This window comes from Scleropages formosus, chromosome 9 (genome assembly GCF_900964775.1).
Source record: "Scleropages formosus chromosome 9, fSclFor1.1, whole genome shotgun sequence".
NCBI lineage: Eukaryota > Metazoa > Chordata > Actinopteri > Osteoglossiformes > Osteoglossidae > Scleropages > Scleropages formosus.
The window spans coordinates 5,712,029-5,727,630 of NC_041814.1; the positions used below are offsets into that span (position 1 = coordinate 5,712,029).

At 40.6% G+C, this 15,602-nt stretch overlaps 1 protein-coding gene across 2 annotated transcripts in view; it reads right to left on the minus strand.

Annotated features, from left to right (window-relative positions):
• The window catches only part of LOC108930507 (small conductance calcium-activated potassium channel protein 2-like), a 54,971-nt gene extending 40,682 nt beyond the window's left edge, over positions 1-14,289 (minus strand). Inside the window, exons 1-2 of one of the 2 annotated variants that reach the window (XM_029255191.1) lie at positions 13,760-14,289; positions 13,019-13,375 (exon numbers count right to left, since the gene is read on the minus strand). In XM_029255191.1, the coding sequence (XP_029111024.1) occupies positions 13,019-13,375; positions 13,760-14,269 (867 nt within the window). In that variant the 5' untranslated portion in view covers positions 14,270-14,289. Of the gene's footprint in view, positions 1-13,018 lie in introns of both variants that reach the window. The other variant, XM_018745786.2, reaches the window with a different exon arrangement.
• Between the last annotated feature and the right edge of the window lie 1,313 nt (positions 14,290-15,602).

Here is a 15,602-nt window from a genome sequence, read left to right on the forward strand (position 1 = left end):
CCTGTCAAAAGTAATCTTGTGTAATTGTCCCACTATACACCTTGGCTCTCTACTAAGTATTTTGACATTGTCCTGGTTTTGAAACTTTCAAACACTGTGGTAAGCTCTAGCAGTTGTTCCCAACCTTTTTCCCAAGTGATCTCTAAAAGAAGTAAAGTACTGCTATATAATTACACAATTCACTGGTGACTTTTCGGACTGGAGAAATATTTTGTGGTGGGTGTGATTTCCAGGACATTATGGATCACTTCTGGGAGTTGGGTGGGACACACTGATTTCTGAGAGATTCATAGAACTTCCTAGAGACTTGGAATGTCTGTATGAATAATTCCTGAATCTCCTTTTCTGAAAACAGACATGAAGTATGTATATGAAATATTCAAAGACATTTTTAATTATACCACTTTTTTTTTGAACACCCTTCAAATTAAATTGCCCAGGCTAACCCTGTGGGAAGTCTGACAGGCTCCTGTGGGTATCAAAACTTCGTGGCTGGGAAACCATGATCCTTCATGTGTCCTAATTTACACGCATCCATTGATTTACAAACTTTCTTAATCTGAAATTTCAGCTTGAAGGCTCTTGTCTTTTAAAAATGGCTTTTTGATATCCTAAGGGGGGGGGGGATAAGTCATCCGAAGCATGTCAAAAAAAATTTTAAAAGTAATAATGAATTAAAAACTACACATTACTCTGCAGTGATTAGATATCCAATATTTCCTAAATAATTTTTAAAATCAAATTTTTTTTTTTTTTTTTTTTAAAAATTGCTATTGCAAGGTCTTCCTCACTTCCCCATTTTCATTCACCAGCTGTCCAGTGCAAAGTCACGGTGGTCCAGAAGGAATCCAGAAAGTAGAGGGAATGAGGCAAAATACACCATGGATGGGCTCCCAGTCCCTTGCATGGCAATGACACACACACACACACACACACACACACACACACACACACAGATAAGGTTTCATTCATTATCCCAGCATTAAAAGGTGCAAATGGAAAGTAACTGTATATTTACATTTATTCATTTCGCACATTTACTTTTATTTATTTAGAGGGTGTCTTAATCTCCAAGCAACATGCAAGGTGACTTACAGCACCCGACAACCATACACCAGAGCAATGCAATACACATCCAAACATGCACACTTTTGACTGTGACAGGAAACCAGAGCACCAAGAAACCTACGTGAGAGAACATACAAACAGACTGCTGAATACAAAGTCAGATTCAGTTTCACAATTCTGTGCTGCTCTCTTTGTCATTTGTTGCGTTTTAGTTTTGACAAAGTCTTTTAGCATTTGTCTCGTATAAATGGGTGGCACAGCAAGTAGCGTTGCTGTCTCACAGCGCCTGGGTGGTGTAAGAGGACATGGATTGGATCCCTGCTCAGTCTGTGTTAGAGTTTGCATGTTCTCGTGTCTGCGTGGGTTTCCTCCGGGTGCTCTGGTTTCCTCCCACAGTCCAAAGACATGCTGTTCAGGTTTCCCCCAGAGTGTGTGAGTGACACAAAGAGAGTGTGTTTCACTGATGTATGGATGAGTGATCCATCGTAAGTAGTGTATCTAGCAGTGTAAGTCACCTTGGTGAATAGATCAGAACCCTGATCTATTATAAATAGAATTCCATCAGCATTACTATCAATAAGTCTTACGGTAAGAAGACTGATTTACACTGGTGATAAGTTATTGCTGCTGCACTTTTTCAGTGCAATTATTCAGAATCTCCACTGTCTCGGGTAATCACAAATTTATTCAAACTGTGGTATCCTTTAGTTTCTCACAGTCACTGCTGAGATTGAAAGCACTGAGGTCTCAAACTCAAATTAAAGCAGGCTGCGTTACCCTGTAAACGCAGAATTAATTATCCATTACCAAGCCAAAGGGCCACCAAGGGGCCAAAACCGTGACCACTTGTTCACAGTAGGCTCATACCAAGCAATGTTTAAACATGCTTCATACCTTACATACAAAATCTAACAGTGTAACAGAAAGCACAGGTCAAGATGTGTGGCTAAATGATGCAAGTCCAAGCCAGGGTAAAAATGCTCTTTCTGTCTTTGACAATGAACATTACCTTGCCTTTATTGCCATTTAAATGAAGTGTTCTGTCCCAGTATCGGGGATCACAACAGTCCTCTGAGGAGTACACGCAATTACTGTAGATGCCCCATAAAATCCCATGGGTCTTCAGACCTTCTCAGACACTTCATCTAGAAAACAGATGACTAGTATTTCATTTTTTTTTTAGAAGTAGGACATTAAACATATCACTCAAGGCTTTCCACAAATGTATACCAAAAAAGAGCAGGATTGAGTGGTTCAAAGGTGAAAACTGGACACTTTCTTTTACAGTGTTCTGTTTATTATTTTTTTATTTATAAAAACTTTTGAGACTGGTCATTTGCAACAGTGCTTGCTCATAGACACTATCAACCTTAGAGTGAAACTAGTCATGCACCCTATTTCTTGAAGTCAGTTTTCTTTGAAGACAATGAAAACAGTAAAGCCCCTGAGGAGCCATTCGTTTACCTACCTAAACCGCATCCTATTTTTTGAACCTTGAAGTGGAGGAAATGTTCCATTGAGATTCTGAGACAAACTATACTAATATAAAGATACATTCCATTAAGCAAATTAATGTCCATTAATTTTCCCTCAGTGATGCATACTCTAACATTTAAAGATAGGAAGTCATACCACTAAGTCATACAACAATTAAAGTATTCTCCTACATAGTACTGAGCTCAGGCTAAAGAATGGATTTTATCAAGAAGTAAAGACTCTAAAACAAAAAATTCAAACCAAATGCCACAATTACTTTTTCTAGCTCTTGCAGAATCAAGAAGTACCTGTAGACAGATTCATCTCTGCTATACTGGCAAAGAACTGTGTGCTATAGAAAATCAAATCACCCTGATTTGATTTAAGTTTGAAACCACATCTCAGAGCATCCCATTTAGCAAGAAAGATGATGTGATGATGGATTTCCAAGCAACAGCAAAGTACACAGAGAGCACTTGCCACATGTCAGCAGATACAAAAATATTTTCAATGGCAGAAATGTAAGTCACACAGCAATAAATATTCAAAAAAAAAATCTCAAACTTGGAAAGAGTTAATTGTCTTCAGTGATACAGGTACTGTCTGAATCTCATGAAGTATATACAATTATTGCTTTTATTAAAATTGTTAATTTGTTGAGACAAGGCAGTAAAATCCAGGGTATACCCTATGGTGTGCCTTATGCTTTCTGTGATTGGCCTAGATCACCATGATCATGTGCTAGATAAGTGGTTTCTGAAAAAAAGATGGCTAGTACTATTTACATTTTAAGGCTGTATAAAAAAAAAAAAAAAAAAAAAAGTAACATCTAACAGATATGACTAAAGTTTGGGTATAAGCCTTTTCTTTATTTCCTTTCTACAGTATATTACATTCAGGTTAATACATCAGATTTTGAATACATTTGCTTTCTTCACATTGAAACAAAGCATAAAGCATAGATTTAATAATGAATACTGAAACAGTTTTCTACTCATTTACACCATTACTTTTAAGCCATGTTTGTTAGGAAATAAAGTAAATTGCACAGTTTATGTTATCACCTTCCAAGGAGGTCTCATTCAATTCACTCCCCTTTGGTGTCTTCCCAGTATCACTAGGTACAAATGTAAAGACCCAATGATTCTGAAAGGGCAAACAGAAAAGGGGGGGTTCCTCATCTGCATGATTCTGCCCATTATTTGCACTGCTTCAGCTGTTGGGGGGAGATATAGAAGATACTCCTCATACCCACCCCTGTAGAATTTTCTATCAATACAAATAAAGTTACTGTCTAGCTTGATTGTGTTGTATAAGGGAAAAAAAGTTCTGGATATTATGCTGGCAGCCCCAGCTATGGTTTTCCTCTGCAATGATTTTTTGAAATGAAATTAACCGTGGTGCCTGAATTTCCTCAGGGGCCTCCGGTGTAAATTGACTCCATTTAAATGTTTTTTTTTTCCTGTTAAAAAGAAAAGAGGGGGCAGTGCAATGTGGAGGACAGCAGCAGAGAAACTCCTCGTTTGAAGAATTAAAAGCAGGAAAAACGGACCACTCAGTCCACTCCTATGCATATAATATATAGCACCGTGCTGCATTACATAGATTGCTACACAGCTTTCTTCCACCTTCTACAGTATGTCTGATCACTTCCCAGTAAAATTCTCTTCCAGTTCTCTGACTTGCAGCTACCAATGTCCATGATTCACATTTGCATTTAAATGGAATCTAATCCTGTTACTTTCCTGTCTGTTTCCTGTTGATTTTCAAAACAGTGTAGTGCATGCTATTTTTTCATGGGCATGATAGTATAATTTTGCCATTTCCCTCCATTTAAAACCAAGATCAACTGTATACAGATGAAGATACATTTGTATTGTTGTGCTGGTAATGTGAAATGAAAAGAAAAGCTTGCATTAAAAAAAAAAAAAATGGGTTGGCAAATCCAGGAAACTCAAATTCCAACAGTAACAGATTCAGATTACAACACAAGCAAAGATTAGCAGTCAAATATCAATCTTTTAAATTTACATTTACCTTTTTCTTAAGCTTTTGATTAATTAACGTCCAATACTTATTTTACAAATTGCATTTTAAGTCTTACCTTTTGTTGACTTTTAATATTTCTTTACTCTGTTTTTACAGGGTTCAAGATGTTCACCAAGAAACATCTATCAGGCCACGGTACTGTGTTATATAGAGCCGATAGTCAAAACTATGGTATCTCAATTTGCCACCCTGCCTTAATGTTGACAAAGCCTTTGTTTGGACAGATTTTCTTTGCCTTCAACATCTTGCCACCCATTTCCTTAACAGTTCATTTTCGACTCCACCCCGGAGGAGAGCATGGCAGAGACAAGAAGCTGAAACTATGTGGGCTTACTGAGTGCTTCAATCAGATAAACTCCAAGACCAGGCTTTCCCTTCCAAGAATTCAGTACCACTGTCCAGGAGAGACATTTCTTACCTTATTCCTCATATATCCAATGCTGTCATGTATCTTTGGGGGGGAAAAAAAGCTAGCTAGCTTTTACAACTTTGAATGCCCACATATCTAAAGTGGCTTGCAGGAAGTAGTTTGCACAGCAGGATATTTCTGAGACAATTTGGGTTGACTACCTTGCTTGAAGGGAAAGCACCAGTGCTGTACCTTAAACCTTCCACATTCCTATCAAGGTAAGGAACCCAGCTACTGGCTGTTCTCTAATCCAACTTTTCTAAAAGCATTTCTTGGCAAAATACAGAGACCGTTCATTTTCGAGTAGTCTTATTTCTTTCAGCAATCACAGCCCATGCCAACAGCAGTAACACCACAGCAGAATCACTAACCAACATAGTAGGAGATGAAAATGAAAGAGTATGACTGAAGCCACAGCAAAACTCAACCACCAAATTAATAATACAAGCTGGTAAGAACAGTGACTTTCCCCTGGAGATTTACCTAGGCCAACAACTGTTTTAATGGCAAAACAAAGTCTTCTATGAGATTTTGAAAGCAGTTTTAATAGTTACTCTTTGTATTAGAAATGAGAGTAAAATTGTACCAGTATGTAACAGAGCTGGGAATTCAGTTTGAGTCATTCATAGTTCATGTTCAGTTGAATACACAAATACACAGTAAATTAACATACTTGCTGATCTGAACAGAAAGTCAAAACAAAAAAAATACAAGTAATTTCATAATTCAAAATTTTTTACATTTAAAGACAGGAGTATAGAGTATAAATCAGAGTTAGTCTACTGTGAAATGTGTATGTATTAAGTCTTACTGTTTCTATTTGTGTTATGCAACTGAAAGTTAATTCACTACATGAATTCAGCTATTTAAGGATTTTCAGTTAGCAGATGGGATAATGAAATCTAAAAGTCTCTGAGCACCAGCAGAATAATGTATATGATGATTATAATTCAAACTTATGCTAATCAAAATGCTGATATTGTCTACAAAATATAAATGTAATTTTTATTTTGTGCTTTGAAAGTTCAGCTTCACACAACAGAAAATGCTGCAACAGCTATGGAATCATTTAAAAATTTAAATGTCCATATGTCCAAAAGTCAGAAATTGCAAGATAAAACCAAATAGCACAGATAGACAAGCTCACAATGACAATACAAACAACCTAAGATTTAATTAAGATCAACAGTTACAGCACTTTATTGAAAATACCTCTAAGACAGGAAACAAATACCATATATTTTACTGGTCTCCCATGATCAAAAGCCCGAGTTATATTATATACCAGCAATATTACTCACCTCATTTTAACAAAAACAGTTCAACTTGTATGGAACCCTGACCACTTTCAGCTACTGAATATTACAGCCCTTGACAAAAGAGAGCTCAAGGCAACAAAGTGATTAAGGACATGGGTTTCAAACCTGAAGTTGTCAGTTCATGTCCCAGAGGGGCCCTTCTGTAGCATCTTTGAGCAAGGTGCTCAAACGAACCACATAGGTGTTTGAGCAGGAATAAATGTTTATTGTAAATAGTTTTTTTCCACAATTCCCAATCACCATGGGGGTTGACAGGGATTATGAAGGGGTGAGTGCTTGTTGGGGAGTGTGGAGGCTGGCTTGAGGCGCAGGTCCTTGAAGAAAAGTGGTCCTCGGACCAAAAGTATTTTTCCCATTGGTGTGTGTAGATACCTCTCGTGGTGTGCTGTGTTCTAACAAACATTCATAATGAAGAGTGCCCACGACTCCTTTGCCCCATCCAAACCCAGAGTGCCGTGCACTACATTACATTTATTCACTTAGACGCTTTTCTCCAAAGCGACTTCCAATGAAGTTCATGTAGTGTTATCAGCCCACACACATTATTCACCAAGGTGACTTACACTGCTAGATACACAACTTACAATGGGTCACTCATCCATACATCAGTGGAACACAATCTCTATATCACTCACACACTATGGGGGGGAACCGGAGCACCTGGAGGAAACCCACACAGGTACGGGGAGAACACGTAAACTCCACACAGACTGAGCAGGGATCGAACCCACATTCTCTTGCATCACCCAGGCACTGTGAGATAGCAGTGCTACTCGCTGTGCCACCGTGCCGCCCACATTACATATCATACTGCTCTAATACAAGAACCAACTGCATAAGTGGGTAAAATATTCACTTTGGATAAAAGTATTTTGCTGAGCAAATAAAATTACTGCAATTCTTGAGAACTGAATACAGGAACTCCTCGGTTTATGAACTTTATCAGAAATTTCAGTATAATGGCTCTTGGCTTTTGATGCCCAAGTTCAATTTATAGAACAAAACCACTACGATGAAATTTATCCAAAGCGTGTCCAAAAGATGCACATCATGCGAGCGAAGGGGAAGTGCGGTAATGTACTATAATTGGGGCATCTGCGAGATCTCTATCTGCTAGTGTTAGGAATGTGAGCAGGTTGCTTTAAGAGAGTAGAGTGTTATGTGGAAGTATATGAAATTGCACAGGGATACCTATCAGCCATATTAGGTGTGTTATTTAACTGAATGATTCCAGAGACAGCAGAGCAATTAGCAGGAAAAGTTTACCTGATGGTTCTTCCAAATATCTATATGCATTTTGGCAAGTGTGAAGTTTTACAGAGCTGTTCACAAACAGTGGATCCCTGCTTGATTTATTGCTCATCCTGCAGAGAAGTGATTAAAAAGAAGAAGTAGAAATTACCCCAAAGCAGTAACTCCAGAAAACTGCCATGGGTTATTTAAGCATTGTCTGTAAGCAAAACAGCAAAAAGTAATTTTTGTGCAATGCACTTTTTATCATTTCCTGATGTGTGTCACTTTGTGGGGAGGGGGAGCATCTACTAGACGAATAAATGTTTTACACTGTGCTAAAATCATTGTACAACACCAATGATAGCTATAAACCAATGTTTAAGTGATATTTGGGAAAACTGGTTTAGGGTTTTTGGATGTGCTGGGAACATATTACCATTTTTCTCATTAAAATAATGCAAAAACTTTCAGTATCAAATTTTTCTATTCACACTTTTCAAGAATGGATTTTTTTAAATTGAAAGATGCATTTACTTCATTTAAAAGAACAAGAAAACGTAATGATTAACTTGTCACATAAAGATGCCCGTTATTCTCCACTATGAAAAATATCTTTTACAAACACAGCAGCGACTGGGGGGAATCTGTCCCGGGGTTTGTAACACCCTTGAATTTACTGCTTGTTACACTGTCATATTGCTCATCCAAATAATTATTTTCAAACTTGATTTGACCAAGTTTCCTTCCCATTTTTCCCTAAATTAGTGTAGAAATTATTCTACCACAATGAACATGAGGACTATCAAGGGGCAACTTCCCAACACACACACACACACCGAAACCGCCTGTCCCAAGTGGGGTCGCAGCGAGCCGGAGCTTAACCCGGCAACACAGGGCGCAAGGCTGGAGGGGGAGGGGACACACCCAGGACATGACGCCAGTCCATCGCAAGGCACTCCAAGCGGGACCAGCTTTCCAAAATCATTTTGGCCATAACCACCACAGTGATTCATATACAGAATATGCATAATTCAAATAATAATTAAATTTACATTTATTTATTTAGCAGACACTTTTCTCCAAAACAACTTCCAATGAACTCTATGTAGTGTTATCAGCCCACACACCTTATTCACTGCGGTGACTTACACTGCTAGATAGACCACTTACAATGGGTCACTCATCCATACATCCGTGGAACACACTCTCTCTGTCACTCGCACACTGTGGATGAATCTGAACAGCATGTCTTTGGACAAATGCATGTGTTTTGTGTTCTGTCACATGAATGCATGAAATATATATCGAGCTCAAGGTTCACTTCCCAATAAAAAGTAATATAAAAGCTAAACTGACTTCCACTTTAAATTTTCTTTTAGCTCTTCTTACCAATAGCCACTATAATAGTCACACAGTTTAAGGGGGGGGGGCGGGGGGGGAGAATTGCTTCAGAAGTACTCCTATAAAAATCAAAGCAATACACATGTACAAGACCATCTGAAATTCATAGAAAAAGCAGTGTGGTCTGCAAATGTGAACAGCTTCAGCTACAAACACACAGCCCACACACTATGTATTTGAGTTACACTGCATTGAAGACAATCCATACATTACAATAATAATAATAATAATAATAATAATAATAATAATAATAATAAATATACACTTAAACCACACACAGGAATAGAAAAGTTTGTTCATTTGTCTCAAGGGACAATAAAAACTTTAGCAAAAGGTCTTTGCGAGCTTACGGTGCAAATAACCATCATTTCACTGACAGAAGTACACAGCAAATAAACATTTTTCAGCTTAGCCATTTAAACAATGGAAGGCCAGGTAGAACACAGGGCCAGATTTCATAAGACAACTTGTTACTGCCAAGCAACTTAAACTTGCAACACTTATGACACTGACAGATGGTACAGTTCAGCTGACAACTGATTCTTGGTAGCAGTCAACTACTGGCTCCTGTCAGGCAGGTTCATAGTATTTACAGCATCACAGACTCAGGACTTCCAAATATTGCATAAACTACAGAAAAACCAATTTACAACAACTACATTTTTGCATTTTATTTTTATATACATTTGAAGCAGCATTACTAATATACTGTTCTTAGAGTGGTATAGTGATTCCAGGTTTGAATTCAGACAAGGCTTTGCATGGGTTCCACCCACATTGGCATGGATTACCTCTGGGTACTCTTGTTTCCTCCTGCATTCCAAAAATTTGCTATTCAGGCAACTTTAAAATTTACCCTTAGTCTGCAATTGTGCAAGTAAATGCATATATGCAATTAGCATCCTCTCCAGGTGGAACCTGCATTTTACACAATCTGTGCTTTCTGAAGTAGCTCTGGATCTTTCAAACTAACTGAGGAAGCAGTTATCAAAAACAGAGGAACATATCAGTCGTGTCACTATAGTCTTATCATGCATTTTATAACTTCCAGCCAAGATGAAAAGAAAAAGGCTGAAATATTCCCTTCAAGGTGGCGCAGTGGGTTGGACCAGGTCCTGCTCTCCAGTGGGTCAGGGGTTTGAGTCCCGCTTGGGGTGCCTTGCGACGGACTGGCGTCCCGTCCTGGGTGTGTCCCCTCCCCCTCCGGCCTTACGCCCTGTGTTACCGGGTAGGCTCCGGTTCCCCGCGACCCCGTATGGGACAAGCGGTTCTGGAAATGTGTGTGTGTGTATTCCCTTCAAAATAATGAAGATTTTCTGGCAGAAAATCTTCATGTCTAAAATACTGAAATTAGCCAGATTAAAAAGTAGTAAGAGATTTAACGGAATTTTACAATCATACCACATATGTGGACTGAGAAAAACTGCAGAGGAGCTGAGAAAAACTTAGCTGAATATGTAAGTTGTTGATGCAAATATGAGCCCAATGGCCTTTTTTTGGAAATGCTGCAGACATCTAATGGTTGCAATAAAGCTGCATGATCTGCACTTTGATGGACAGTATATTTATCACAGCTAAAAGATCAAAACGATGCAGCACAAGGCTTTGAAAGACAATGTATAAATAAATGTGACTCAGAAAAATATAGAAAGAAACTGAGCGAGAACTTCTCCAGAATAACCGGTGGCAGTATGCCTGAATATAGCATCCTGGATTTGGCACAGGACCCTTGCTCCTCAACAGTTTGTAGAGGAGCCATTCCACCTGGTGATGGATGCAGGAAAGGCCTGCAACCTGAGTAAGGCCTATGACACTGTATTGGGTTACACCCTTTCCTATAAGTGGTGAGGACGTGAGTAATTACATGTGAGCCACAATAGCATAGGCTGTGTACTCTTACATAACATCACAGCACACAGTATCTGTCTTCAACGACTTTCAGTCTTGCTAGGGCTGTGCAACTCATCTGCTGAAATTTCACATCGATTTATGTATAATTTAGCAACCGGTTATCAGCCAATATGTGATTTGTGTGAAAATATACATTAAAACAAAGAGTATTACAAAACAAGACTATTAATATAAACAAGCACCATCACAGAGCATGCTACTGATAAAAATAATAATTGTTGCTTTCAATTGGGGAGGGGGGGGGGGAATCAATGAACACATTAAACTTATAATGGATAAAATGAATCACTCAAAGCCATGACAGAATAAAGGGATTATTATTTACATTTATTCATTTAGCAGATCCCTTTTTCAAAGTGATTTACACTATCAGGTATATGCTACTAAGCTACTTGCTCATTATGGAACTCAGTCTTAAAGATTTCAAATTTAGAGTAAGCAAATTGCTGAAGGATACAACAGCAGGAGCTCAATCTAGGTGCCTCAATACGAGATGATGGTTTGAATGGCTATGTCACCTGCTGCTAAATTATAAAAGGATTTATGTTTTGCAAGCAAAAATCAAATATGATCTTGCAGGTGAAAGCTTAGACATGTTACTTTTGCCATGAACTCTGTTTTATTCCTTCATTTGTTCCTCCCTGGGTCATAAACCCAAAAACCAACATCAAAACTTCTTTGCTTCATTATTCCAACATATGAATAACCATTTTCTTCAAATATTAATTTTAACATTAAAAGGCCAAGGTAAAGTACGTGTGGTAAAACTATGATTCCGTGACTAACAGTTCTGTCATGGAGATTTCGGCCCGTTGAGTCAATATCTCACTGCTCCAAACTGATAAGGATGTTAGCCAGCTCCTTCCAGATAATTAAAGAAAGTAAAAATGCATACATTTTTTAAAAAAAAAAAAAAAACCAAATCCATTTGACGAAGAGCTGCAAAAATCTTCATGTGGAACAAAATCCAGTGTATTGGAGGCTTATTATTATGAAATGCTGCACTGATACACTAAGACACTATGACACAAACAGTTTGAAAATACCAAAATTAGTCACTGTTCCTTATCAGCCTATTTCCCTGCAGAAATAATCAGATCAGAGCACACACTGCCGTACAAACTGTAGCAAGTACAGTATTAAAGGTACATTCAAAGTGCAGTGTGTGTCCTTTTAAACTAAGAACACAACCTGTATGCTTGATTATATTCATGTTGTTACATGAGGCAAAAAAGATGCCAGAATGATGCAAATCTTACAAGATGGAAAATTTGAATTCAACATCTGATCAATTGCTAGAATATCTTGCAAGCAAAATAATAAACCACTGTATGCTGTTAATGCACACCAGAGAATTGTTATATTTCAATATGAGAAATTTATATCCTAACATTATGGCAAGTCACATATAAACACCAGTATCAGATTTTTTTCCAAATGCATCCACTTACTTCATTCCTTTACTTACTAACAATGTTTAGGTGCAGGAAAGGGGCCAAGCGGTTTCGGCAACATAACGCTACTGCATATGACAAAATTCCCAAATGCTCTCTCCATTTCATTTAAAATGTTATTGCATACTGCAATTATGACAGGAAAAAGAAAAAAGTGAAAACTGCATGTATTATGGACCAAACTGACTGGAATTTGCAAGAAATATGGAAAACTGCATGGGCCAAGCAGGCAGCCACTGGAGCCACACTGAATAACTGCTTGTGAAGAAGCACATGAATAAACCCAACAACACAAGATTGGTGGGACCATCCATTAGGGAAAGATTATTCACAACTTCAGCATCATGCCAGGGGTTTCCAGGGGTTCCACTATGGCCCTACAATGTTACCAGGGGATTTGCCCTGGATTACCCTAATCTACCCATCATGTGGAGGTGTCCCCAGCAGGTGACAGTAACTCATGGTTCATAACACCAGCTCCCCAAAGCGGAGACACGTTCCAGATGGCAATAACTTAGACTATGACCCCAGCGCACACACATCAGCTGAGTGTGTGTCTAGGAACTCAACATCCAGGAGTCTCCCGGTCTACCTTTCCCCCGACAACGCCGATCACCCCGCGGGCATAGTGGTGCTGAGCAGCCCTGCTCTCTCTCGGCCATCATCTCCCCAGCCAGGCGATGCTTTTGGAAACGTACCTGCTCTTCCACCGTCCGGACGCGGCTTCCTTCCTGGGGCTGCTGCTCCGGCCACAGTTGGCTGCCGGACGAACACGCAAGGCTGCTTCTGTTGCTGCTGCTGCCTGCCGACACGTTTCTCGCCAACAAGGGGCGGACGGGTGGTCTCTCGGAGGGCTCGCTGCTGCCCTGCTGCTGCCGCCACTGCCGCCGCTGGGAAGGGCTTCCGTCGCCGGACGTCTTCTCACAGCTCCGCTCCTGCTGCTGGTTCCTGCTGAGCTCCCCGGAACCGCTGCCGCAGTAGCTGTTAATAAAGCTGCTCCCAACCAGCCGCTGCTGCTGAACCTGCAGCTGTGGCGTCTGCTGCTGCTGCGCGTCCTGAGGTTGGAATAAAAACAGCCGCTGATTCACATCGCTCGGCTCACAGACGTTCACGCGCAGCGCACGCTCCCTGTGCTGTGTGAGCGCGCCGGAGGAGGGGTTCGGGTGCCCTAACTGGAAATGGTCACAGGGCTGCTGCTGCGGCGGTTGCAGCGACCGGTCAGGCTCTGGCAGCCCTCCTACACCTCTGCAGTGGCAGGTGCTGCGTTCCTGGGGGTTATTAACGCTTTTCTTCAGATTGTCCCCCCTGTTCCCGTTCTGTGAAAACAACAGCGACGACGGCGGCGGCGGAGGAGGAGGAGGAGAAGAAGAAGGAGGAGGAGGAGGAGAAGGAGGAGGGGAGGGCTGCGGGAAACCGTGCGGCTGCCGAGACGCGCTCACTTGCTCAGAAAGACTGCAGTGGCAGCGCTCGAGTGCGGGCTGCTCCGGCTGCGCAAGGGAGCCGGCGGCCCCAGCGTTCTGCAGCAGACGTGCAGGCTGCAGGTCAAAGCCGGGCGCCTGGTTCGGGTCTGTCTGTCTGGCTGCGTGGCTAGTGGCTGGTGGTGGGGCGCAGAAAATGCCCGGGGTGGGCAGCTCCTGGTGATATAAGGTGGAGGAGCGCTGTCTGCCTGGAGGAGGAGGCGGCAGGCTGCACACTGCGGCAGCAGTTCCTCCGCTCGGAGACGGTTTTTGTGAATGAGCCGCAGCGCTGCGGGTGCTTCTCTGCTCTCGGCTGGCTGTTTGTTGCTGGAAGACAGCGCCCGAGTAGCGATGCTGCATCCCCTCTACGGCTCCGTGCTGCTGTAGCGCATCCCTAGCGCTGTGATGATCCACCACCCTTTCATCGCGAACAGCCCCGGTGGAATCAAGGCGACTCGTCTCATTGGTGGGTCTAACCAGGACCAGCCTCATGACGTCACCGTGGAGCTGCTGAAGACTCCCCCTTCGTGAACAAATACACCCCCCCCCCACCGAACACAGTTTTCCCTGAATGAATCAACAAGGAAAAGCGGAGTGTGCCGATCTGGTTGGGTATGCTATGTGGTCATGGCTTCCCAACGAGGCTCTCCAACTCCATTTGTTGTAGTTTGACATTTTTCCTCACACTTCGAAACCTTCGAGTTAATCCGTGAAATCTGACGAAAAGGCGCGAGAAACAATTCGACTGTTATTTAACTATGAGTAATTAGTAACTAGTAAATCCTAAGTCAGGTTTTTACACCTGCTTACACAAGGTTTCTCGGTTACTCCGGACATTATTATTAGCAAAGTATTTCGGTAGAAGTGATGCGCTTGACTGAACCACACTCCACTCGTGTCCTTCCTTGTATTTGCATCACAAGATCCGTAGCCCCCAAATATCCATCCTTTTGCGCCGAGTTGCTCATCACAAAACGTGTGGGGTGATGATTCAGTGAAGTCCGTCGTGTTTGTCACATCAGCAGCCCGCAGCAGTAATAGGAGGACCTGTAATGAAGGTTATTTAAGAAAAACTGTATGAGGTCTGACGCAAGGCAAACTATTTGAAAATGTAATGAGTGGTTAATCATGCGAAAAAGCATCGCAATCCTCTAAAACTGTGATACTTTCATGTTTCATGTTAACAGGTACGTGTTAAATATTTAAGGATGGGTCGCCGGTCGCCGTTTAATTTTACCTAGTCTATTCAAACGCACCATGAGAGATTAATAAATAATCCTTGGTTAGGTATGCTCCTCATAGTACAAATAGAAACCCATCTGAGAGTGAGATGGGTAACCACCCGAAACCATACTGTGATCTAAGGCGGGTGTGTGTGTGTGTCAATAACCACCAGTGATGTGTAATGTGAAGTTTTTGTACTGACACATGATTACTGATACATACAGTATATTCATATACATGGATTACCGCGGAAGCACTTTGGTTTGCACGTTTTTTCCAGTTAAGAACTGGATTGAGTTTAAAAAAATGTTGCAGACAATGCATAATTAATTACAAAAGATCGAAAACGTACATTTGATGTTTTAAATAACTCGAAATAAAATATAATTGTCTTGTATTTTAAGCTTAGAATGGTAAAGCACAGTGTATTTTGTAACTGTTGTTGTCAGACTCAGTAGAGACCTAAGGCCATTATCTAAAACAGTCATAACCTATGAAGACAGCTAAATGTAAACAGATTACACTGTTGTCATGAGATAATTGATTGTTCTTTTAAGAATATTGTATACTAATTACAATCAAGAGGGAATTATGTCATTTA